At 41.8% G+C, this 25,752-nt stretch overlaps 1 protein-coding gene across 1 annotated transcript; it reads right to left on the bottom strand.

The window, feature by feature from the left end:
* Positions 1-25,752, bottom strand: LOC143135293 (uncharacterized). The gene is made up of 3 exons (XM_076296001.1): positions 25,597-25,752; positions 25,074-25,394; positions 1-1,865 (listed from the first exon to the last, which is right to left on the bottom strand). Exons 2-3 carry the CDS (start codon positions 25,354-25,356, stop codon positions 199-201), a joined length of 1,950 nt encoding a protein of 649 aa, XP_076152116.1. The 5' UTR covers positions 25,357-25,394; positions 25,597-25,752; the 3' UTR covers positions 1-198.

The following is a 25,752-nucleotide window of genomic DNA, read 5'->3' as shown; positions in this document are numbered from 1 at the left end:
TCTCCTGTGACATCCTATAAGATTTTTTCTAGGGGTGCCAATAATTGTGAGCAACATGTTTTCGTTAAAAATATTTATTTCTTCATGAGATTTTCCTTTTCCTTAGAATAAACTTCCTTCCCTTCAAGGGTGAATTTTTCCTAATTATTTTCATTGTGAGAGTACAATGAATCATCATGTATTTTTTTATACATGTTTTTAGACAACTTTACCAAATGTAATTCTGGAGGGTACTGTATGGGTTTTCTCTCTAGTGTGTATACGCATGTGACGTTTCAGGTGTGTGGCTGTTGTAAAGGCTTTTCCACACTGGGCACATTTATAAGGCTTCTCTCCAGTGTGAATTAGCATGTGGGTTTTAAGTTGTGAACTTTGTGAAAACGCTTTTCCACACTGGACACATTTATAAGGCTTCTCACCAGTGTGTATTAGCATGTGGGTTTTAAGAGTTGACATTTGTGAAAACGCTTTTCCACACTGGACACATACATGGGGTTTCTCTCCAGTGTGTACCAACATATGGGTTTTGAGATAATGAATTAGTGCAAAACCTTTTCCACATTGGACACATTTGTGAGGCTTCTCTCCAGTGTGCGTCATCATATGGGCATTAAGATTTGAGCTGTTTGAAAAAGTTCTTCCACATTGGTCACATATATGAGGCTTCTCTCCAGTGTGAGTCGTTATATGGATATTAAGATTTGATCTGAGTGAAAAACTTCTTCCACATTGGTCACATTTATGAGGCTTTATTCCAGAGTGTGTGAGCACGTGCACTCTAAGATTTCTGGATGATGCAAAAGCTTTTCCACATTGGGCACATTTATAAGGCTCCTCACCAGTGTGTTTTAGCATGTGGGCTTTAAGATGTGCAAATTGTGAAAACGCTTTTCCACACTGGACACATACATGGGGTTTTTCTCCAGTGTGTACTCGCATATGGGATTTGAGATATGGAATTAGTGCAAAACCTTTTCCACAATGACCACATATGTGAGGCTTCTCTCCAGTGTGCGTCTTCATATGGACATTCAGATTTGATCTCTTTGAAAAACTTCTTCCACATTGGTCACATTTATGAGGATTTTCTCCAGAGTGTGTGAGCATGTGCAGTCCAAGATCTGTGGATGTTGTAAAACCTTTTCCACAATGACCACGTATATGAGGCTTCTCTCCAGTGTGCGTCTTCATATGGGCATTAAGATTTGATCTGAGTGCAAAACTTCTTCCACATTGGTCACATTTATGAGACTTTATTCCAGAGTGTGTGAGCACGTGCCGTGTAAGACATGTGGATGTTGTAAAACCTTTTCCACATTGGTCACATTTATAAGGCTTCTCTCCAGTGTGCGTCATCATGTGGATATTAAGATGTGATCTCTTTAAAAAACTTCTTCCACATTGGTCACATTTATGAGGCTTTTCTACAGAGTGTGTGAGCATGTGCACTCTAAGATCTGTGGATGTTGTAAACGCTTTTCCACATTGGTCACATTTATAAGGCTTCTCACCAGTGTGTTTTAGCATGTGGGTTTTAAGACACCAAACGCGTGAATAAGATTTTCCACACTGGATGCATTGATGAGGCTTCTGTCCCGTGTGTGTTAAAATATGGGTTTTAAGAGTTGAATCATTTAAGAATGCTTTCCCACACTGGGCACATTCATGTCGCCATTTACTACCAGTGTTCTGATTTTCATTCACACTAACAGAGTGTGTTTGCTGGTGTTTGTCAAGTTCTCTCAGGGCTGTGAAACTCTTCCTGCAGACTGTGCAGTGGTGCAGCGTTCCTTTGAGTTGCAGGTTGAGTTCATCATTCTGTCCATGGATCTTCTGCTGCGCTGCATCTGGGTGTTCAGACACACCTGGAAGAGTTACCATAGAGACAGAGAATTAGAATTGGTTACAATATGGATTTAGAATGGCATTTGTCCTACATCTAGTGATTCAATTATCTGGTACACTGTGAAAACTGCTTATCTAAAAAAATCTAGTTAGTATTGTTTTCAGTATAAAGAGACTTACCTTTCTCATGAGATCATTTGACTTAAAATGAGTCAAACTTAAGACATTTCCATCATGAAAACAAGGAAATTTGTCTGCTAGCGCATTGAGCAAATTTGTCTTGACAGGGCTCCTCAAAACTATCTTATTAAATTAAGTCAAAATGATCTTACGAGAGAGTGCTAAGCAAGTCAGGTCAGATCAGTTTGTGTCATAGATATGGAGCGCAGAAAGGTCATTTATAATCACTAAATATAAAAATGGCATTTATTTCTTTAAGGCGCACACCACATATGTCTGTAAATTGCTCAGCCCCAGAGAACACCTCCACCATGGCAATGATATTGCCGAATTCAAGACAGTCTGCCCTACACACGCATGAAATGCATGTAGAGCTATGAGCTTGCTGTGGTGAGATACATGTCAAAATATAAGAATTTTACGCTTTTTATATTTTAATTTTTTTAAATCAATTCTAGTACTAATACATGAAATGATTGTAGATCTGGATAGCCTAGACTCTGCTGAAAAAAAAAACAATATATAATATAGCTGCAAAACAGCAATGAGGGGGCCAAGCTGGTTGCAGATACTTGAGCTGCCGAGACAGCAGATAAATTTGACATTGCCAAGGTCTCTACTGCTTCGACCTGCCAATTGCCTAAAGGTCTCTACCGCACCACTTGCCCATTGCCCAGGGTCTCTCAACTGCACTGCACTGCAACTGACATGCATCAGCACTTCCTGTTCCTCTAACGCCGCCCTGGTGGTCAAACATTACTAAATGTACTGTGCGTCTTCAGGATGTGGTCCCGAGTCTACGTACCAAGTTTGGTGTCGATACGAGAATGTGTGGCTAATTATAGCGCCCCTTGAGGTCAACGGTGACTAAATTTATTGTGCATCCTCAGAATGTGGTCCTGAGTCTGCGTACTAAGTTTGGTGTCGATACGAGAAAGTGTTGCCAATTATAGCGCCCCTTGTGGTCAACGATGACTAAATTTATTGTGCGTCCACAGGATGTGGTCCCGAGTCTACGTACCAAGTTTGGTGTCGATACGAGAAAGTGTGGCTAGTTATAGCGCCCCTTGTGGTCAATGGTGACAATTTATTGTTCGTCCTCAGGATTTGGTCCCGAGTCTACGTACTAAGTTTGGTGTCGATACGAGAAAGTGTTGCCAATTATAGCGCCCCTTGTGGTCAACGGTGACTAAATTTATTGTGCGTCCTCAGGATGTGGTCCCGAGTCTACGTACCAAGTTTGGTGTCGATACGAGAAAGTGTGGGCAGTTATAGCGCCCCTTGTGGTCAACGGTGACGATTTATTGTGCGTCCTCAGGAGTTGGTCCCGAGTCTATGTACCAAGTTTGGTGTCGATATGAGAAAGTGTTGTTAATTATAGTGCCCCTTGTGGTCAATGGTGACTAAATTTAATGTGCGTCCTCAGGATGTGGTTCTAAGTCTACTTACCAAGTTTGGTGTCGAAACGAGAAACTGTTGCTAATTATAGCGCCCCTTGTGGTCAACGGTGACTAAATTTATTGTGCGTCCTCGGGATGTGGTCCCGAGTCTACGTACCAAGTTTGGTGTCAATAAAAGAAAGTGTTGCTAATTATAGCGCCCCTTGTGGGCAACGGTGACTAAATTTATTGTGCGTCCTCAAGATGTGGTCCCGAGGCTACGGACCAAGTTTGGTGTCAATATGAGAAAGTGTTGCTAATTATAGCGCCCCTTGTCGTCAACGGTCACTAAATGTATTGTGCGTCCTCAGGATGTGGTCCCGAGTCCACGTACCAAGTTTGGTGTCGATACGAGAAAGTGTTGCTAATTATAGCGCCCATTGTGGTCAACGGTGACTAAATTTATTGTGCTTCCTTAGGATGTGGTCCCGAGTCCATGAACCAAGTTTGCTTCCGATATCTGAAAGCCTTGCCAAGATATTAGCTCATTTCCTGTAACTTTAGTGCCCCCCTAGTGGTCGAAAGTCGAAAAGTTTTTTGTGTCCTCAGGATGGTGTCCCATGGTCATGTACCAAGTTTGGTGTCAATAAAAGAAAGTGTTGCTAATTATAGCGCCCCTTGTGGTCATCGGTCACTTAATTTATTGTGCGTCCTCAGGATGTGGTCTCAAGTCCATGTACCAAGATTGGTTTCGATATGTGAAAGGGTTGCTGAGATATGAGCTCATTTCCTGTTACTCTGATGAAAATGATGAATTTTGACCTGTTGGTGGCGCTAGAGGCTTAGACCTAAAGGTGTGGAAATTGGTGTGCGTGTTCATTGCCATGCCCTGACGCCTCGTACCAAATTTGGTTTGGATTTGTGAAAGGGTTGCTGACATGCGACTTCACTTTCTGTTTCTCTAGCGCAGCCCTAGTGGTCAGAAATATTTTCTAACTTTTGTTGGGCTTTGTCTAAAGATCATATGTGCCAATTCTTGTCAAGATCAGTTAAAGTTTGTTGTCTCTTAAGGTTTTCTTGCTTTCAAAAATTTGAACTGTTGGTGGCGCTAGAGGGTAAGACTTAGTGGCGTGTAAGTTGGTGTGCGTGGTCAGGGCCATGCCTTGATGGTATGTACCAAGTTTGGAATTTATAAGTCAAGGCACTGAAGAGATATGAGCTGACTTCCTATGTGGCGGCTTCGCCGCCATATTTGATTGGCTCTCACCTGCCGATACTTTTGAAATTGAACAATCTGTCTCCTGATTTTTGTGAGCCTTGGTGAGGCTTTTTGTGAGGCTTAGCTGAAGATCATGTGTGTCAAGTTTCGTGAGAAACAGACAAAATTTGAGACCCGTGAAACTTTTGGAAAGTTTGCACCTTGGCCTGTTGGTGGCGCTACAGCAAGCATGATAAAGTCTTGGAAATTGGTGGGTGGGGCTGTACCTTTTGCCTTAATCAACTCTGGAAGTTTCAGCTTCATAGGTCCAAGTATTGCAGAGCTACTTGCATTAATGCTGTTAAAAAATGTATGAGTTTTGACCTGTTGGTGGCGCTAGAGTTTTGGTGTCTGGGGTCTGTACATTGGTGAAAGTGATGAGTGCTATGAGTAGAATAAGTGTGCCAAATTTCACAACTTTTCACCAGACGGTTCTATGGGCTGCCATAGACTTCAATGGCAGAGGAAAGATGTTAAATAATAATAATAATAGGAAAAGCTAGAAACACAATGGGTGCCTTCGCAGCTTCGCTGCTTGGCCCCCAATAATAATAGTAGGAAAAGCTAGAAACACAATGGGTGCCTTTGCAGCTTCCCTGCTTGGCCCCCAATAATAATAGGAAAAGCTAGAAACACAATGGGTGCCTTCGCAGCTTCGCTGCTTGGCCCCCAAAAAGGTAGAATCACTATGGGTTGCCACGCAGCTTCGCTGCTTGGCCCCCAAATATGTGTGTGTGGCACTTACAATGACCAGAATAAATCCTTATGAATAAGGGTAGTGAAAATGCCCTAAAAACAGCTTAGGGTTCTAAGGGTTAACTATCCCCGTGGTGAAATGCTCTGACAATATGATAATGATAACAACCAAAGTTAATGCATGGACATTACCTTATAATCCATATAAGTGGGAAAGAAATCTGATGAATTTGTGTCACATACTTTTTGAATGAGAAGCCCTCAAAGGTGATGTCTTTTCACATAATGAAATTTATAGCCATTTTCAGAGCTTTGCAGAGGGGAAATTACACAAGATACGTCTGATCCGACTGGATTTTTTAATTCAACAGGAAAATGTTCTTCTATTGACATAGTTTTACTAATGTGTGTGAAATACCAAAAGAGCCAATAATGTTGGAAGTTGAACAAAAAGGATTGTTCATTACAATGCTTAAAATGACTTGAAGTTTCAAAGGGCTATAGTTTTGCAACGATTAGTGATGCAGATATACTATTTAAGATCTATGCATAGATTTGGTCTACAAACACCTGTGAATTTTTTCGCAGGTGGTCACCTGCCACATTTAAATAAAAAGTAAATTAAATCCCAAACCGAAAATCTTCTGCTTTTGATAGTCTAACGGTATGCCAGTTACAGGAAGTGTTGAACAGTGTTGGCTCACATTAAGAGTAGTCTTTTACTTTATTTTCTCTATGCAGTGGTATGCTGGGGAGGAAGCACAAAGAAGAAGGATGCTGGGCGACTGGACAAGCTGGTAAGGAAAACTGGCTCTGTAGGAGCTGAACTGGAGTGCATCACTTCAATATCTGACAAAAGGACCCTGAACAGACTGATCAACATCTTGGACAATGAATGTCATGCACTCTACAGCACTATTAAAAAGCAAAAGAGCTTGATGTGCTGGAGACTTCGCTCACTGCCATGCACAACTGAAAGGCTGAGGAAGTCATTTGTCCCCAGGGCTATTGAACTGTTCAATGCTTCACTAAAGGGAAAAGGAGAGATAGACTTCTCTGCTTAGTCTGTCTGCCTCTCCACCCTCTCCATGTTTGAGTACTGACTGCCCACTACTGCTTTACTACTGTTTTACTACTGTTTTACTAATGTCCACAGCCTAATGTTTTTACTACTGTTTTACTGCTACACTGTGTTTCATGCTATATTAGCACACATGACCAATGACTTCTGCTACAATACTGAATACTGAATGGCTGTAACCCTATTACCTCAACCTGTTCTTGCACTGACATAGTTTTTATATATTACCTTGTCTACATTATACTTTACTCTCCTATTTGTCCATATTATTATGACCGCCGCTAGCGAAGCGGTCATATAGGGATTGTCAAAAGTTTTTTTTTTTTTCCCCCGTCATCTACTTCCTGAATTTTTGGTCAACGATACCCGGGACACCGAACCACCGGGGCACATGAAATTTGGTGGGTATGTAGCCCCACTAGACTTTTACGGAAAAAAATTGTTTCGTCCCCGGGGGCCACTGTCCCCCCCTGCTGGGCCCCCCGAACCGCAAAAAAAGCAGTTTTTCCTAAATAACTACCTGAACCGTGGGACCGAGGATGAAGAATCTTTTATGGTATGTTGGTCTCAAGGGCCCACATCAACCTGGCCCATAATCACTCATTTGTGATTTGCACCCCCTCCGGTAAAAAATGAAAATGCAATATTATTCTGCTTTAATCGCCCCTATCTTAAGTTAAGATGTTCAGAACTGCACCAAATGTTATGTGTATGATTGACCTGGCATTCTCTGGGGGTATGCCAAGTTTCGTAGAATTTCATCCATAGGGGGGTCTAAAAAAAATTAGGTTATGTGTACATTAGTGACTGTACACTCATTGGCCTGTAGATGGCGGTGCACACATATACACATGCACACACACACAGGCACCCACATACTATCGGTATTAGAACGGCCGATACATAATTACAAATTCAGTAGGATTAAAAGAAAGCCAAATATTAATCATCATGGCTGCATTTCCAGTATTGGCGATAAGTAGTCGTTTGTCCACTAGATGGTGCATCGTTGCAGTGAGGCGTAATTTTCTTGGAAGTTAAAAGTGGGTTGGAAAAACAACGGACGCTTCCTACAGGACTGTAGTTTACCGCAGAGAACGTCTAATAAGGATAGGACGATGTTAACATGAAATGTAATTCCCATTTCTTCTTGAAGCCGAAATAAATCTGAGGATGTTTATCGGACATGCTTGGTTTTTACTGCAGGTACGTTAATCTTATAATATCAATAAGGACTAGGGTGACCAGTTGAGATTGGCTAAAATTCGGGACGCTTTTTTTTTTCGCGTAGGGGGGTGGGGGGGGGGGGGGGTTGTAGGCCTACATAGACTATTATAAAAGATAATGAATTTTCAAACCTGTACCAAAACACATTTTTATTCAAACATCAAGTCTGCCTCAAAATACAACAGAGAAATCATGAACTCAAACAGTGCAAAAACGTGAGAAACACCAAACTCTCTTCTACACACTTTACAGAATGCTTCCATCTCGTCGCTTAAGGTAGTCAATCCACGGGTAGGCTACCTCCCCACCCACTCCTCCCGGTACCTGCATAGACGCTTTTGCTTTTTAGCGGCGTGTTGGGGTTCCAGTACATCAGCCATGTCAAGGTGAAAATTAGCGCATCAGTGCATATTCAGTGCATATTAGCGCCTAATTATAGAACGTCAAAAAAGAAACAAAGTAGCCGGGGCTGCATCCAGACACTTCGCTGCCGTCGGGGGCTGCATGCAGTCGACTCAACCTCTCTACGGACAGTTTTTAATGTTGATCACAAAATAACTACTCAGTATTCTGATTGAGTATCATTTTCGGGACAATTAGGGCCGGATTCGGGATTCGGAATAAACGCTTAGATTTCGGGACTGTCCCGAATTGTCTGGTCACCCTAATAAGGACCTAGGTAATGTTACCGTTAGCGTTGGTTGAGTGATGGAGGCCAATTTGATTGATTGCATTTGTAGAAAACTATAAATGCAGTTATACCAAGCAAATTGATAGCAGCACTGTAATTGTATCTTTTGACTGTCATTTGTTGCACGTGCTACAAAAATCATTCTGTGCAATGTGCAATTACCAACGTTACACCGGTCTGATACAGTTTTGCCTATACATGCGTGAGACTGAGACGCCTGCTTATTTTGTTTTAAGTGCGTGCAGGGTGAGAGAGGGGAATTGATGTGCTTTGATTCCAGCTTGGTAGTTGTAGTCTGTGAAATTAAAAAGCACGTGTGTGTGAAGTATCCAAACAATGACACCTTCATTTCATTATGGCTGCTTTAGCAACACACCTTAAGCTACTATGTAGTGGGTCCCATTTAGAAGTGGCTACTTCATTCGCGCTTTTCTTGACTCATGAAGCTGCGTGAATTTTATTACAACTTTTCGCCACTATGGCAGTTTAAGTCCGCTTGATACTGTAAGGCGTAAGCCATTGGTTTCCAAAGGAGATTTTATTTGTGTCACCAGCATAGCCTATTGACAATTTATGTTGTAAATAGGCCTACCTTATAAGCCTACCTGTAGCTTAGGGAAGCTAACAGCTTTCTATTAGGATCTAGTTTGTTAGTTACAGTTTTGTCATAACTCCCTGATGCATTTTTGCATTTAGAATAGCCAGAGCGTGGATATCTCAATCGGAAAATTAAACAATATCGGGTGCCTATGGACTAGGCTGGGTGGACCCAGCCTGATCTGCCCGCTATTTATTTTTTGATTTCTTAAAAGATTGAGCTTGGTCTGGTGAAAGCCAGACTAGCCATGGACCTAAGTTACACGATGCAAGGGAACATAATTCAGCCTATATTTGCACGAACAATAACGGACAACAGCTCTTCAACTTTGGCCCATTAAAATGTGTATGAACAGTCTAGTGACGCATTTCATCAAGGCCCATTTGGACATGTCATTTATTTGCACCACTGGTTAGATTTGTAAAACAGCATTTCGTTTCAGACTACTGTTACTTAATTTGTGCATTAACAATAACGTTTCAGATGTTACTTAATTTGTGCATTGACAATAAAGTATTACATGAACTAAAGATGACTAAAATCTTATGTAGAAGAAGAAACATTCACAAAAAATCCATCCATCCAAAAATGACCTTTGTTTTTGATTGCTGTTGAAAACGGCATGGAACTGACAGATGTTTTTGTTTATAAATAAATAAATAAATAAATAAATAAATAACATTATGCTGATACCTTTTGCTTTTCGCAAATACAATGTAGCCTACAGGTGTAAGTGACCTTTCATCAATCCAGTTGCAATGGATGAACTGTGATGAACTGCCCTACTTGTGATTGTTTAGAGATTTTAAAGGTTTTATAACAATGCTACATCTTCTTTGGCTATTCTACAATCTATTCACCTTTTCAGCACCAGTAGGCTACTTTCTGTGCAGCTGCACACACACACACTCAGGCATGCCAAACAAGCATACACAAAAGTTTCAAGACTGGGGGATGGAGTAAGATATGGAGACAAATTGAAGTGTGATTTATTTTCGCGGAACGGATGTACAGGACTGAGCGGCGGTCATATTTTGTACCGCTATGCGGTACATCTAGTTTATGCTGGTCTCTCAGTCCCTCCAGGAATTCGCGATGTTGCGATCGCAACAATTCGCAACAAAACGCAAATTTAGCAAATCCTCGTGAATTCTGGGCGACCTCGCAATTTTGTCCAAACACTGCAACTTTTTCGCAAATTTGACCAATCATCATGGTTTCCCCGTGAAAATTCACCTACCACAACAGCCCCTCACGCAGAATATTGAGTCAGATGCCACACTCACTTCTGCAGACACTAGAGACTGCCCTATAACTTGTTCACTCCTCTGTAGGGTTGCAAAGGGGCGGAACATTTCCGGTAAAATTCCGAAAAACTTACCATGAGAAGTTAAGCTGGGGAATTTTGGAAATATTCAAAATTGAAAACTATCATGGAATTAAAGGAAATTATGGGAATTAATGGGAATTTACGGGAATTTAATGGGAATTTTGGGTAATTCATACAAACTGTTTCATATACAAACATTAACATTTTGTTTCGTAATAAGCAGTATGATTTGTATGTTCGTATTTTTGCTTAGCTTAGCATACAAAGCTAGCTAGCATGCTAGCGGGAATCCTATTCTCTGCCTATGGTTTACTAGCGTGCTAAACTAGCAACACTGAACTGCCCAAGATACACCACACCACTCAACAACAAAATCTGATTGGTTGGAACATTTTTCCCCCATGCATATAAACGCACCATAGGTTTCCTTTATGTCTAGCAGCCTATGCTGATTGCTGTGTGCATGTGATTGACATATGTGCAGGGTAGAAATTCGACTGAAATTGCATTAAATCAGGTTGTTTTAACTAATATTAGACTGCTAGATGGGGTTTTGTCCACTACATTTAAGTTCCCTGTTGTAGACTAACTTGCCATATTAAAAATTCCCATTAATTCCCGTTTATTCCCGTTAATTCCCATATATTCCCGTTAATTCCCATGGAAAGTTTCCAACTTAGAAAATTCCCGGAATTTTGCAACCCTACTCCTCTGCAGTTTTGATGACAATAAATAGAAGGCTAACGTTAATGATCTGCTTTACTCGCACTTGATCAGTGTCATCTCAACCTAGTGTTGCTAACCTGCCTAGGCTATGAAAGTAAGTTAATTAAGGCATACTCGGTTTACTGACATTTGAGTAGGCTACAATATGCAACCCATTGGCAAACGTTTACACCTGGAGATGTCCTTTTAGCTCGTGTCATGTTTGCTTGTGGGCTCAGTTTGTGTAGTGCTACCAAAATCATAGAAATTAATAACATTGTAAGACATTTACCTCTTCTTGATCCAAGAATGATTTCATACAAGTTATTTTTTAACATTTATTTTAACTAATGACATAGAAAACATCCCGAATTCCATCCACATATCGTAATGCACTATGCAAAAAGTTATTTCCAGTTGTAGCCGAACACAGTGAGATGCAAGCGTTCCAATCCACTTAGAAATGTTATTACACTACTCTCACGTCCTTAAAGTGGCAGGCAGTCAATTAGACTTACACACCACCAATGTAATAACATTAAAGAAAAGTGTAGTCTAATAGTTTAAATCAATATGAAATTACTAGATACTTAGTTGGCTATTTGTAATTATGCAAGTCACAGAATATGAATTATTAAAAAGATATGAACTTAACATGAATTACAACATATGAATGTATTGAAACATATGACATGATGCCATCTCTTTAGGGGGCTGTCTTTTTTGGACAGTTCTACGAAAGGTTATACTGCTTTGTGAATTACCCCAGTCAAAGTATTTAGACAAAAAAAGTAGGCCTACTTTGATTTTCTGTAACCCTTACTATTTACCTTTACTTATCCTTTTTAATAAGCATCAAGATGATCAGTGTCATTTTGGTCTTACTAACCTTAATTACCCTCAATTAAAAAATATATTTTTCAAAAATCGCAACTATTTTTGCGATTATAAGTTCCTCTCGCAATTTCTTCGCAACAAACAGCTAAAAACACCGCAACTTCTATCGCAATTCTACAATTCTACTGTTGGACTACTTTTTGCACCTTCACTATGACACTCACTCTCTTGAGCACCTCACCATGCACACAGAACTACAGGCCAGTCCCGGCCCTGTCACTACAAGCATCTCATGCTTGATCACCCCAAGCACACTGTGGATTTTTTTTATATTATTATATTTTCTATATAATTTAATTTATATAGTATATTTAGTATTTAGTTTTGTTATTTTTCTTATCTTCTACTGTCTCTATTGTACAGTAGAGTTTGGTTATATGTTTATACTTATACTTACCATTTCTACTGTAAGTGCATGTTGTGTGTGATGTCTGTATGCTACCGAGACCTTTGAATATCCCCTAGATCAATAAAGTATCTATCTATCTATCTATCTATCTATCTATTTCTAAGAATAAAATTCTACAACAGAAGCCTAATAAAAAATAAAGGCCTGCCTCGAAGCCTGCCCCAAATAAAAGGCCTGTGCTTTGCTAAGGCCTAGTCCACACGTACCAAACCAATCTTTTTTTCCTCCGTCTTCCCTGGAACCAAGAATCAAGAATATTTGCGTCCAAACGGATCCATCTCAACACGACTCAACACATTACTTCATATCCCAGGCCTATAGGTGGCACTGTTTCTTTACAGAAATTGACCAAAACGTGCTCGCTGTAGGCTATACAAACAGACAGAATAGGCTACGACGAAATGGCAAGGAAACCAGAATTGTTTGTGTGGACTGATGGTGAACTGTCAACTGTAAAACTAATAAACTTCATTTTCACGGTTTGTGAAGGGTGCAGTCCTGTCCTTTATTTGGCTAACGCAGGTACAAATAATCTCCTTTACTTTCTTTGGTTGTAGGATAGTCCGCAATTCACATTAGTTTTGGCTATCACCCAATTAGGCTACTAAACGCAAGGCCTACCCAAGTTCTAGGCTATTCCGTCACCACATTTATAATATTGCTATAATACCTTCGTTAGTAACAGTCAATACTTTTGCCTGCATCAAATCGCGCATTCGCATTTAGTGCGCTACCACCGGCTTAACATGAGTTCTAAGCGTCTTTGTATACTCATATCTGACTTCACTATGAATGCATTTATTTATGTTGTAAGATAAATGAATGACACCGGCACTACGCACAAATTAATGTAAACTTACACCGCACTTCCCTAATAACTTAAGTTCTCTCGCGTCACTGACAGTAGCTAGAATGCATAAAAAAAAACACCAGGAAAAACAGTGTTCAGTCCACCAAGTCATAAGCTATCGGCGCTGCGCAGCACCAGTTGTGATATTTATCCTACGGAGTGTAATCGACGAGGCTGAACTTGGCACCAGATTCATTTCCGCGGGGGAAGACCACTTTCAGATCGCGGGGGAGTTAAGTTTCCGTTCCACCATAAATAATGCAATTTTCTACCTCGTCCACAAGGGGCCAGTGTTGACCGCAAATCCGCGATAACACAGGCATGTGCCTGTTGCAGATGAACAGGCATTGTTCACAGACGTTCAAAAGCCTGTATATCTTTTTTCTGTTAACTCTACTGCCGAATGTTTTGAGAAATGTTGCCTTTTGTGTTCTATTACATAATTTGGTAATTTAGAGGGGGGGGGGGGGGGGGGTTATGTAGAGGGTGGCAGATTATGTAGTTTTTCTACAGTAAATGTATTCCCTACGGCCTACATGTCATTTTGCATCGGACTTTTCAACACATTCTGAAACTACACTCTCTCCTCTGTCCAATGACACCCCACTTGTGAAATTCTATGGTTGAAAATGCCCTTTTTTGCCCCTCTGAAAATATAATATGTATTTGTGAAATTGCAGAATCTCAACACTAGAACAGGGACAGATAGCCCATGAAGGATTTTGCAAGGGATGTTTCACCACATTCTAAAACTACACCTCCTCCCCTTTCCAATGACACCCCACTTGTGAAATTCTATGGTGGAAAATTGGATATTTAGCCCCTCTAAAAACAGTATATATTTTGTGAAATTGCAGAATTTCAGCACTTGAATAGGGACAAATAGACCATGAAGGATTTTGCAAGGGATATTTCACCACATTCTGAAACTACACTCTCTCCTCTTTCCAATGACACCCCACTTGTGAAATTCTATGGTGAAAAATGGGATATTTAGCCCCTCTGAAAATATAATATGTATTTGTGAAATTGCAGAATTTCAACACTTGAACAGGGACAGATAGCCCATGAAGGATTTTGCAAGGGATATTTCACCACATGCTATATCTATAGTTGGGAGAGAGAAAGGAAGAACACATAGGCTACTACTGGCAAATCCTCTCCAATTGTTTACAATTGGACTCTGGGCGTTTGGAAACAGCTGAGGGAGGAGGCTACTTGAAACTGCGAGTTTCGGTCGGTGTGAGCGAGCGGACTTTCAGTTGACAGTAATTAACACCCTTTTGAACAATCTAAGCTGTGCGAACGTCAGAGGGCGGTCTACGCTGATTCATCATTAGTGAGACACGAGGACAGCTGCAGGCAATTCCTGTCAGCATAACAATAGAGGCTGTTGCTGAAGCGTCAGCGTAAGCGTCAGCCCTCGTTTCAGGCGTCCTCGTTTAAGACGGACGCGGTCAAGACAAGCAAGTTTACCTGTGCAAGACGGACGCGGTCAAGACAAGCAAGTTTACCTGTGCAAGACGGACGCGGTCAAGACAAGCAAGTTTACCTGTGCAAGACGGACGCGGTCAAGACAAGCAAGTTTACCTGTGCAAGACGGACGCGGTCAAGACAAGCAAGTTTACCTGTGCAAGTTCACCGAGCACAGGCGCCGACAAAGGCAAAAATGTGCCATTCCACCATATCTGTTATCACCGGCCATCGCAGAAAACGGCATCATGCCAAAAGGGGCAGAAATCGCCTTAACCTACAGCAACTTAAACGGTCCTCACCTACAGAAACCTCTTTCTCCATGGGCTTGTGGAACTGTCAATCCGCAGTCAACAAAACGGACTTCATAGCTGGCTATGCCAACCATCTTTCGTTGGAACTCCTTGCTCTCACTGAGACTTGGATCAAACCAGAGAACACAGCCACCCCGGCTGCACTCTCCACTAACCTTACACTATCCCACACCCCTCGTCCATCTGGACGAGGAGGTGGGACGGGCCTGCTGATCTCCAACAAATGGAAATTCACCCCGCTACTGCCTTCAAACAAATATGTCTCATTCGAATTCCATGCCATCACAGTGATCGCCCCAGCAAAACTCTACGTGCTGGTCATCTACCGCCCTCCAGGCCAACTAGGCGACTTTTTGGATGAACTTGACACTCTGCTGTCCTCCATCCCTGAGCATGACTGTCCGCTTCTTCTTCTCGGCGATATCAACATCCACTTAGATGCCCCAGGCTCAGCGGACTTTCTGGCCCTGATCCACTCCTTTGACCTCAAACTGGTTCAAAGCCCACCGACACACAAAGCTGGCAAAGAGCTTGACTTAATCTTCACTCGGAACTGCAGCACAGACACCCTCACGGTGACGCCTCTCCATCTTTCTGACCACTTCTTCATCCGGTTCAACGTCAGCCTGACAGAACAGCCTCCGGCTCCTCAGCCGATGGTCACGTTCCGCCGCAACATCCGGAACCTGTCTCCAACGCACTTTTCCTCTGTGGTTGCCTCCGGCCTACCTCCACTCAACACCTTCTCCTCTCTGGAGGTTAATGAGGCCACAGACTCGCTCTGCTCCACACTGAGCTCGTGTCTAGACGAGCTGTGCCCTCTTACCACAAGGCCAGCTCGATCCAAACACTCTCATCCATGGCTAAATGATACCCTCCGATCGCAGCGCACCAGACTCAGAGCTGCGGAGAGGAAATGGCACAAATCCAAACTAACTGATGACCTCAAAAACTACCAGACACTCCTGGCCTCCTTCTCAGCCAGCATCACTGCTGCTAAGACGGCTTTCTACAATGACAAAATCAACAGTGCTACAGACACTCGAAAACTTTTTTCAACCTTCAAATCGCTACTCAACCCTCAGATGCCTCCTCCTCCATCCAGCCTTACTGCAGATACCCTCGCCTCATTTTTTACAAACAAAGTGGCGGCAATCAGCGGTCAATTCTCTACATGCCCACTCAACGCATCGGACTCAGATACCGCACTCCTACAACCTCTAGGGACTGCTAGATCATCTTTTTCAGCATTCACGCCTCTCTCCGAGAATGAAGTATCTAGACTCCTGACATGCAGCCGTCCTACCACATGCTCGCTGGACCCTATACCTACAAGCCTACTTCAGTCCATCAGCCCGACCATCGCACCAGCTATCACACACGTGATCAATGCATCGCTAATCTCCGGCACATTTCCAACAGCGTTCAAAACGGCCCGGGTAACACCGTTACTTAAGAAAGCTTCTCTCAATCCTGCTCAAGTCGAGAACTACCGCCCTGTCTCACTCCTGCCTTTCTTATCCAAAGGCATTGAACGAGCAGTCTCCAAACAGGTCTCTGACTTCCTTTCACAGAACAACCTTCTGGATCCAAATCAGTCTGGGTTCAAAAGCGGCCACTCTACCGAAACGGCTCTGCTGTCTGTAACAGAAGCCTTAAAAGAAGCCAGGGCGACCGCTCGGTCATCAGTACTCATTCTGCTTGACTTATCGGCTGCCTTTGACACGGTTAATCACCGCATCCTTCTCTCTATACTCGCTAACATGGGAATCTCCGGTTCTGCTCTCTCCTGGTTTGAATCCTACCTCACAGGACGCTCGTTTAACGTATCATGGCTTGGTCAGCTATCTGCACCTCACCATCTCACCACAGGGGTCCCCCAGGGCTCAGTACTGGGCCCCCTTCTCTTTGCTATCTACACCACCTCCTTGGGACAGATTATCCGTTCGCATGGCTTCTCATACCACTGCTATGCAGACGACACACAGCTCTATCTGTCCTTTCCACCTGATGACCCCTTGGTTTCAGCACGGATCTCGGATTGCCTCTCAGACATAGCTACATGGATGAAGGCACACCACCTCCAGCTGAACCTCTCAAAGACTGAACTGCTGGTCCTCCCAGCTAAACCTACCATACACCACGACATCAACATCAAATTTGACTCTCTGTCTGTTTCACCTACCAGGACTGCAAGAAATCTAGGAGTTGTTCTCGACAACCAACTAAACTTCTCAGATCATGTTGCCTCAGTCGCCCGGTCATGCCGTTTCGCACTCTACAATATACGGAAAATCAGGACTTACTTAACTCAAGATGCCACCCAACTTCTGGTTCAGGCAATAGTCATCTCACGACTCGACTACTGCAACGCCCTCCTGACAGGTCTCCCAGCCTGCGCAGTGAAACCACTTCAGATGATCCAGAACGCGGCAGCGCGCCTGGTCTACAACCAACCCAAGAGGGCACATGTTACCCCGCTACTCATCCAGCTACATTGGCTACCTATGGCGGCCCGCATCAAATTCAAGGCTCTAACGCTTGCCTACAAAGTAGTCTCCGGTTCTGCTCCCACCTACTTGAATGCCTTCATACAGACATACGCTACCTCCAGACCGCTGCGCTCCTCAGACGAACGACGTCTAGCTCTACCTCCGGTACGCTCAGGCCAATCCAAACTTTTCTCATCTGTTGTTCCTCGCTGGTGGAACACACTGCCAGTTCCTACAAGGGCAGGGACATCCCTCTCCATTTTCAAAAAACTCCTGAAGACCCAGCTCTTTAGAGAACATCTCCTCTCATAGCAACACTTACAACAAGTCTTGCTGATCCTAGCACTCACCAGCCGTCTTAAACTGACACGTAACTGTTAAAAACAGCACTCACTGATGCACTTATTCTTACTGTACTCTAATGTTTTTTTTAAATTGTCCTAATATTGTTGAGAATTGCTCTAAACTTAAACTGTTTACCATGTTGTTAGTCGCTTTGGCTAAAAATGCGTCAGCCAAATGTAATGTAATGTAATGTAATCTACACTTCCTCCCCTTTCCAATGACACCCCACTTGTGAAATTCTATGGTTGAAAATGCCCTTTTTTGCCCCTCTGAAAATACAGTATATATTGGTGAAATTGCAGAATTTCAACACTAGAACAGGGACAGATAGCCCATGAAGGATTTTGCAAGGGATGTTTCACCACATTCTGAAACTACACCTCCTCCCCTTTCCAATGACACCCCACTTGTGAAATTCTATGGTGAAAAATTCCCTTTTTTGCCCCTCTGAAAATACAGTATATATTGGTGAAATTGCAGAATTTCAACACTTGAACAGGGACAGATAGCCCATGAAGGATTTTGCAAGGGATATTTCACCACATTCTATATCTACACTTCCTCCCCTTTCCAATGACACCCCACTTGTGAAATTCTATGGTGGAAATTTGGATATTTAGCCCCTCTGAAAATATAATATGTATTTGTGAAATTGCAGAAACTCAGCACTTGAACAGGGACAGATAGCCCATGAAGGATTTTGCAAGGGATATTTCACCACATTCTGAAACTACACCTCCTCCCCTTTGCAATGACACCCCACTTCTGAAATTCTATGGTGGAAAATTGGATATTTAGCCCCTCTAAAAACAGTATATATTTTATGAAATTGCAGAATTTCAACACTAGAACAGCGACTGATGTCCCATGAAGGATTTTGCAAGGGATCTTTCACCACATTCTGAATCTACACCTCCTCCCCTTTCCAATGACACCCCACTTGTGAAATTCTATGGTGAAAAATGGGATATTTAGCCCCTCTGAAAATACAGTATATATTGGTGAAATTGCAGAATTTCAACACTTGAACAGGGACAGATAGCCCATGAAGGATTTTGCAAGGGATATTTCACCACATTCTGAAACTACACCTCCTCCCCTTTGCAATGACACCCCACTTGTGAAATTCTATGGTGGAAAATTGGATATTTAGCCCCTCTAAAAACAGTATATATTTTGTGAAATTGCAGAATTTCAACACTAGAACAGCGACTGATGTCCCATGAAGGATTTTGCAAGGGATATTTCACCACATTCTAAAACTACACTCTCTCCTCTTTCCAATGACACCCCACTTGTGAAATTCTATGGTGGAAAATTGGATATTTAGCCCCTCTAAAAACAGTATATATTTTGTGAAATTGCAGAATTTCAACACTAGAACAGCGACTGATGTCCCATGAAGGATTTTGCAAGGGATCTTTCACCACATTCTGAAACTACACTCTCTCCTCTTTCCAATGACACCCCACTTGTGAAATTCTATGGTGAAAAATGGTATATGTAGCCCCTCTGAAAATATAATATGTATTTGTGAAATTGCAGAATTTCAGCACTTGAACAGGGACAGATAGCCCATGAAGGATTTTGCAAGGGATATTTCACCACATTCTGAAACTACACTCTCTCCTCTTTCCAATGACACCCCACTTGTGAAATTCTATGGTGGAAAATTGGATATTTAGCCCCTCTGAAAATATAATATGTATTTGTGAAATTGCAGAATCTCAGCACTTGAACAGGGACAGATAGCCCATGAAGGATTTTGCAAGGGATCTTTCACCACATCCTGAAACTACACCTCCTCCCCTTTCCAATGACACCCCACTTGTGAAATTCTATGGTGAAAAATGCCCTTTTTTGCCCCTCTGAAAATATAATATGTATTTGTGAAATTGCAGAATTTCAACACTTGAACAGGGACAGATAGCCCATGAAGGATTTTGCAAGGGATATTTCACCACATTCTATATCTACACTCTCTCCTCTTTCCAATGACACCCCACTTGTGAAATTCTATGGTGAAAAATTGGATATTTAGCCCCTCTGAAAATACAGTATATATTTTGTGAAATTGCAGATTTTCAGCACTAGAACAGCGACTGATGTCCCATGAAGGATTTTGCAAGGGATATTTCACCACATTCTATAACTACACTTCCTCCCCTTTCCAATGACACCTCACTTGTGAAATTCTATGGTGGAAAACTGCCTTTTTGGCCCTCTGAAAATATAGTATGTATTTTATGAAATTGCAGATTTTCAGGACTTGAACAGCTACACACATTCCAATGACAACCCCCAAGTTATACCCCCATCGCATAAAATGTCTTTTTTTTTTTTCGATTAGAACTCCCATGGCCTATTTCTCTCATTTTTAGTGTATAAAAAACATTTTTGCAGTTTTTATACACTAAAATTGGTCCCTATTGGTCAAGACTGATTTGTTGCAAACAATTCCACCCTAGATGAATAGTTGAGTGTGTCCTCTTCCAATGACATCCCCCATGAGCAATTCCATCCAAGAAAATAGGCTTTTTTAATTAAAAAATCCACAAGCTATTATTCTGATGGGGGGGGGGCCAAGCAGTGAAGCTGCGAAGCATCATTACTGTTTCTACCTTTTCTTATTTGGGCCAGTAGCAAAGCCCAATTGTATATTTACACTTTCCTATTATTCAGGACCATGCAATGTAGGCACCCATTGTGTTTGTACATTTTCCTATTATTGGGGGCCAAGCATCGAAGCTGCAAGGCACCCACTGTGTTTATATGTTTTCCCATCCTAAGAACACACAATAATGTGGAGTCTTTTTACCACTGTGGGGGCGCTATAATCACAGGATGTAGGCTCATATATCAGGACTGCCCTATGTGATGACCCTGTGCCCCTTCAGGCCTTCTCCTGTCAGTGCATGGGAAGGGCTGGGCCTGGTTGGGCTAATACCCTCATTGATTACACCTATGGTTAGGGTGGGGCTATATAAGGGGTTCCCTATCTTTCGGATTAGGCATTTTTCTTACTTCTTGCAGGCACTCACTTTGATTCTCTCACACTTGCACTTTGCTCTCTCCCCTCATTTGTAACTCTACCTCTCTTTCTCTTTCTTTGTCTTTAGGCCCACTTCACTAGCTTCTTTGCATCCATACACTCATACACGCACGCCACCACTCCCATTAATTTCCCCCTAGACATTTTGCTATTGGTAACCTTGTGCTTTACTTTAATAAATTAATATATTTGGTTTTAACCTTGTTGTCCGTCTCTTTATGTTTCGGTCTGGGAACGAGCTGGCCCTAACACCTACCATTGCAGTCCCCTTGTCTGGATTCCTGGCCCGTGCAGCCTAGCTACCCAGTACTTGACATACTGTATGACAATTCCTAATCCCTATGGACAACACATGCCCTACATTGGACTATTTGAATTTTCTGACACTAAATAGGATTCATGCATACATCATACTGGTTATATAACCATCCTACCTCTTTGTAACATACCTCAGGTTGTTGTGTTCTATTCTGTACACCTAACTAACCTATTAATTTATTATGTATACAGTACAGACCTTACTGCCCTGTAACTGACCCTAGGCAGATGGGTCAGGCCCTTGAGTCTTGTATCCACTCGAGGTTTCTTCCTATATGTATCTCCAATTCTAGGGAGTTTTTCCTCGTCCCTGTTACTTATAGGCACACTCTGAACACTCGTTGTGTGTGTGTGTGTGTTAAGTGCCATGAGACATGAGTAATGTTTTGGCGCTCTATAAGTGACATTAAATATAAGTTGAAATTGAAATTGAAATTATTCACTGCACCACATTATACTGATTGCTTACACTTTTATTTTCCAAATCCAACTCCACTCCATTTTGTTAAGTTCTATTCATTTATTAAAAATCAAATATATGTATTGCTAATCCGTGTGTGGTCTTTCCGTACTCTGTTACTTTGTTGAAAAAAAACCCCAGCTATAAACCAGCTTATGCTGGAAGCTGATTTTAGCTGGTCTTTGCTGGCTTAGTTGGTTGGTTGTCACCGGGATGCTGTTGGTAAAATATTACATACCAAAGTGAAACATGAAATCCATGAGAATCATACAGGGTTTAAGTACAGCAAAGCATAGATATTCATACAGTAACAGTGGCAAAGTCAGGAATCATCCAGGCTACCTTAATCTATGACACAAATGGCTGTTGACGCAAAACAGACAACAACAAGTGATATCAACACTGGCGCCTTACATTATCCATGTTCAGAAGAACAGCACAGATGTTATACAGGGTCGAGACGCAGACATAGAATCATACTCGAAGCTGGTGTCACACTCCACCTCAGTCCCATTGATGAGAATGGGGCTGTGTATGCTAACGCATATTTGGTGTAAGAGCTAGGGACCAAATCCTGAGGATGTACATACAATATTATGTTGACTTGTTACCACTATGGGGGTGCTAGAGTTATGGAAATGAGCTCATATCTCAGCAAATTTTTAACATATCAAAACTAAACTAGGTATGAGAGGTTATGTGGTGTAAGGGGGAGGGGGTTTATCAGTGTGGGTGTGTGTGTGTGTGTGTGTGTGTGTGTGTGTGTGTGTGTGGGGGGGGGGCGGGGGTTGGGGTAAGTGTGATGAGAGGGGTAGCAGGTAATAGGGTGTGTGCAAATGCAAATGCCAAAAGGAAGGAAGAGTATGACAGTTCACTGTCCTGATGGTGGAAAGATGTGTATGCATCTAATGTAACAAAACCGAGTTGCCATGACAGCTCCTGCTCAACTGCTTGGCCCCCAAATATAGCTGCAGAGCTGCAAATTTAGAGAGAAATGGACAAAATTCAAGAGCTGTGAAGCTTTCGGAAAGTTTTCACCTTGGTCTGTTGGTGGCGCTACAGTGCACATGATAAAGTAAATTGATGGGTGGGGCCTTACCTTTTGCCTTAATCCACTGATAAAGTTTGAGCTTCATAGATCAAAGCATTGCAGAGCTATTTGCATTAATGCTGTTAAAAGATTGATGGATTTTGACCAGTTGGTGGTCCTAGATATTTGAGGTTTTGGGGGCAGTAACTTGGTGAAATTGGTCAGTGGCCTGAGTAGAATAAGTGTGCAAAGTTTGAGCATTTTACTATGTACATTTGTATGTGCTGCCATGGACTCCTATGGCACTAGACAGAAGCATAATAACAAATCCTACTAGCCCTATAGGGTCCCTACGCAGCTTCAATGCTTGGCCCCCAATAAGACAAGGTAGAAAAACTAATGGCCCCAAAAATGACAGAAATGTGGCAAATGACTTTTAAGTGATAGGGACCAAATGTAGTGCTGAAAATGTATAATCAGAAAAATAGGCCAAAATAAATTTCCCATGACAAATGCATTATGGGAAGTCTAAACCAAATCTAGCGCTGAAAATCTTAAATTTCCCAAATACATTTTATTTTCAAGGGCCATTTTTCACGACAGAATTTCACATAGGGGGTGTCATTGGGAAGAGGAGAGGGTGTAGTTTCAGAATGTGGTGAAACATCCGATGCAAAATGTAGTATGGGATGTTTATCGCTGTTCTAGTGCTGAAATTTTCCAAATACAATTTATATACTATATTTTCAAAGGGCAAAAAAAGCAATTTTCCACCATAGAATTTCACAAGTGGGGTGTCATTGGAAAGAGGAGAGAGGGTACTTGTAGAATGTGGTGAAAGACCCCTTGCAAAATCCTTCATGGGATGAGCGTTGCTGTTCAAGTGCTGAAAATCTGCAATTACAAAAATATATACTGTATTTTCAGAGGGGCTAAATATCCCATTTTTCACCATAGAATTTCACAAGAGGGGTGTCATTGGAAAGAGGAGAGAGTGTAGTTTCAGAATGTGGTGAAACATCCCTTGCAAAATGCATTATGGGATGCTTGTCCCTGTTCAAGTGTTGAAATTATGCAATTTCACAAAATATATACTGTATTTTCAGAGGGGCTAAATATGCAATTTTTCACCATAGAATTTCACAAGTGGGGTGTTATTGGAAAGAGGAGGAGGTGTAGTTTCAGAATGTGGTGAAACATCCCTTGCAAAATCCTTCAGGGGACATCAGTTGCTGTTCTAGTGTTGAAATTCTGCAATTTCACCAATATATACTGTATTTTCAGAGGGGCAAAAAAGGGCATTTTTCACCATAGAATTTCACAAGTGGGGTGTCATTGGAAAGGGGAGGAGGTGTAGTTTCAGAATGTGGTGAAACATCCCTTGCAAAATCCTTCATGGGCTATCTGTCCCTGTTCAAGTGCTGAAATTCTGCAATTTCACAAAATATATACTGTTTTTAGAGGGGCTAAATATCCAATTTTCCACCATAGAATTTCACAAGTGGGGTGTCATTGGAAAGGGGAGGAGGTGTAGTTTTAGAATGTGATGAAACATCCCTTGCAAAATCCTTCATAGGCTATCTGTCCCTGTTCAAGTGTTGAAATTCTGCAATTTCACCAACATATACTGTATTTTCAGAGGGGCTAAATATCCCATTTTTCACCATAGAATTTCACAAGTGGGGTGTCATCGGAAAGAGGAGAGAGTGTAGTTTCAGAATGTGGTGAAAGATCCCTTGCAAAATCCTTCATGGGACATCAGTCGCTGTTCTAGTGTTGAAATTCTGCAATTTCACAAAATATATACTGTTTTTAGAGGGGCTAAATATCCAATTTTCCACCATAGAATTTCACAAGTGGGGTGTCATTGGAAAGGGGAGGAGGTGTAGTTTTAGAATGTGGTGAAACATCCCTTGCAAAATCCTTCATGGGCTATCTGTCCCTGTTCTAGTGTTGAGATTCTGCAATTTCACAAATACATATTATATTTTCAGAGGGGCAAAAAAGGGCATTTTCAACCATAGAATTTCACAAGTGGGGTGTCATTGGAAAGAGGAGAGAGTGTAGTTTCAGAATGTGTTGAAAAGTCCGATGCAAAATGACATGTAGGCCGTAGGGAATACATTTACTGTAGAAAAACTTCAAAATCTGCTACCAACTACACGGGCGGGCCCCAAGTAAATAAAGCCATAATTTGAGGATTTTACGGAGTTAAGGGAAAAGAGCAGGAATTTTCCTTTAACAGCATAGCCTACTAATTGGTTGAGGTCTTTGAACCCACGACTGCCTTTTACTAATGAGCTGATATTGAGAAAAGAAACTTTGATTCAGGTTACACAACAACAATCTTTCCTGTGGTTGCTATGGTCATCATTAATATACTGTTTTTATAAACATGGTTACAAGGGATTCACATCTAGAAGGAGGATCTGAAAGGACTTACTTCCCAGCAGATAATCGTGCTCTTGTTCATCTTCTTCAATCTTCACTTCGATCTCCGCGGTTGTCTGTTTTGTTTCATTGCAAGTAACGTTGGACTCTGTGACGTCCGTTTCAGTTTTACAGTGAAGTTCTGCAAAGGGCTTTTCATCTTCATCTGGACATGAAATCATATGACCATATTCCCCCTGTTTTATATCTTCTTCTTTCACCATCATGCTCAGTTGGTCAAGCTGCCGCGTGTCAGTAACGTTACAGCCAGACCTAAACGAAAGTCCGAGATCCATGTTCCCAACGGACCAAAGGTGATCCCATCCAAAGTTTTCTAGTCAGAACACCACAAAAACAAAAGGTTGCCATTAAAGATCATGTTTCGCTTTAAATAAAATACACGACAACAACATTACCTGTTTCGTATTGCTTATGGCTACTTGGCTTAGGCTACTTGAATCAATCACTTTGAGTAACGACAACTGTTATTGGGTCTAACAATGTCGCCAAGTTAGTTAGACATTAAACGAGCCTACCTAAGCAAGTCCGCTGCTCCACACACGGAGGTAGGTGATCTGATGTTATGTTGAATAAGATGTGAAACCGTGTTTATCTTCAAAAAACTGAGCATTCTTGAACCCTTAGCACTTAGATATGAGAACACTTAGATATCAGAAAATATTTGTGGCTTA

The sequence above is a fragment of the Alosa pseudoharengus genome, unplaced genomic scaffold (assembly GCF_046254945.1).
Source record: "Alosa pseudoharengus isolate Yale_2024_CS ecotype anadromous, Long Island Sound unplaced genomic scaffold, YU_APseudo_1.1 YU_APseudo_1.1_scf_1, whole genome shotgun sequence".
NCBI lineage: Eukaryota > Metazoa > Chordata > Actinopteri > Clupeiformes > Clupeidae > Alosa > Alosa pseudoharengus.
The sequence above is the reverse complement of the archived record's forward strand: the minus strand, read 5'-3'. Positions and strand labels throughout refer to the sequence as shown.

Coding starts and splice junctions, on each gene's coding strand:
- LOC143135293 (XM_076296001.1), bottom strand. CDS start 25,356: ATGGATCTCGGACTTTCGTTTAGGTCTGGCTGTAACGTTACTGACACG. Junction 1,866..25,073: donor GCACGATTATCTGCTGGGAA/GTAAGTCCTTTC, acceptor TAACTCTTCCAG/GTGTGTCTGAACACCCAGAT.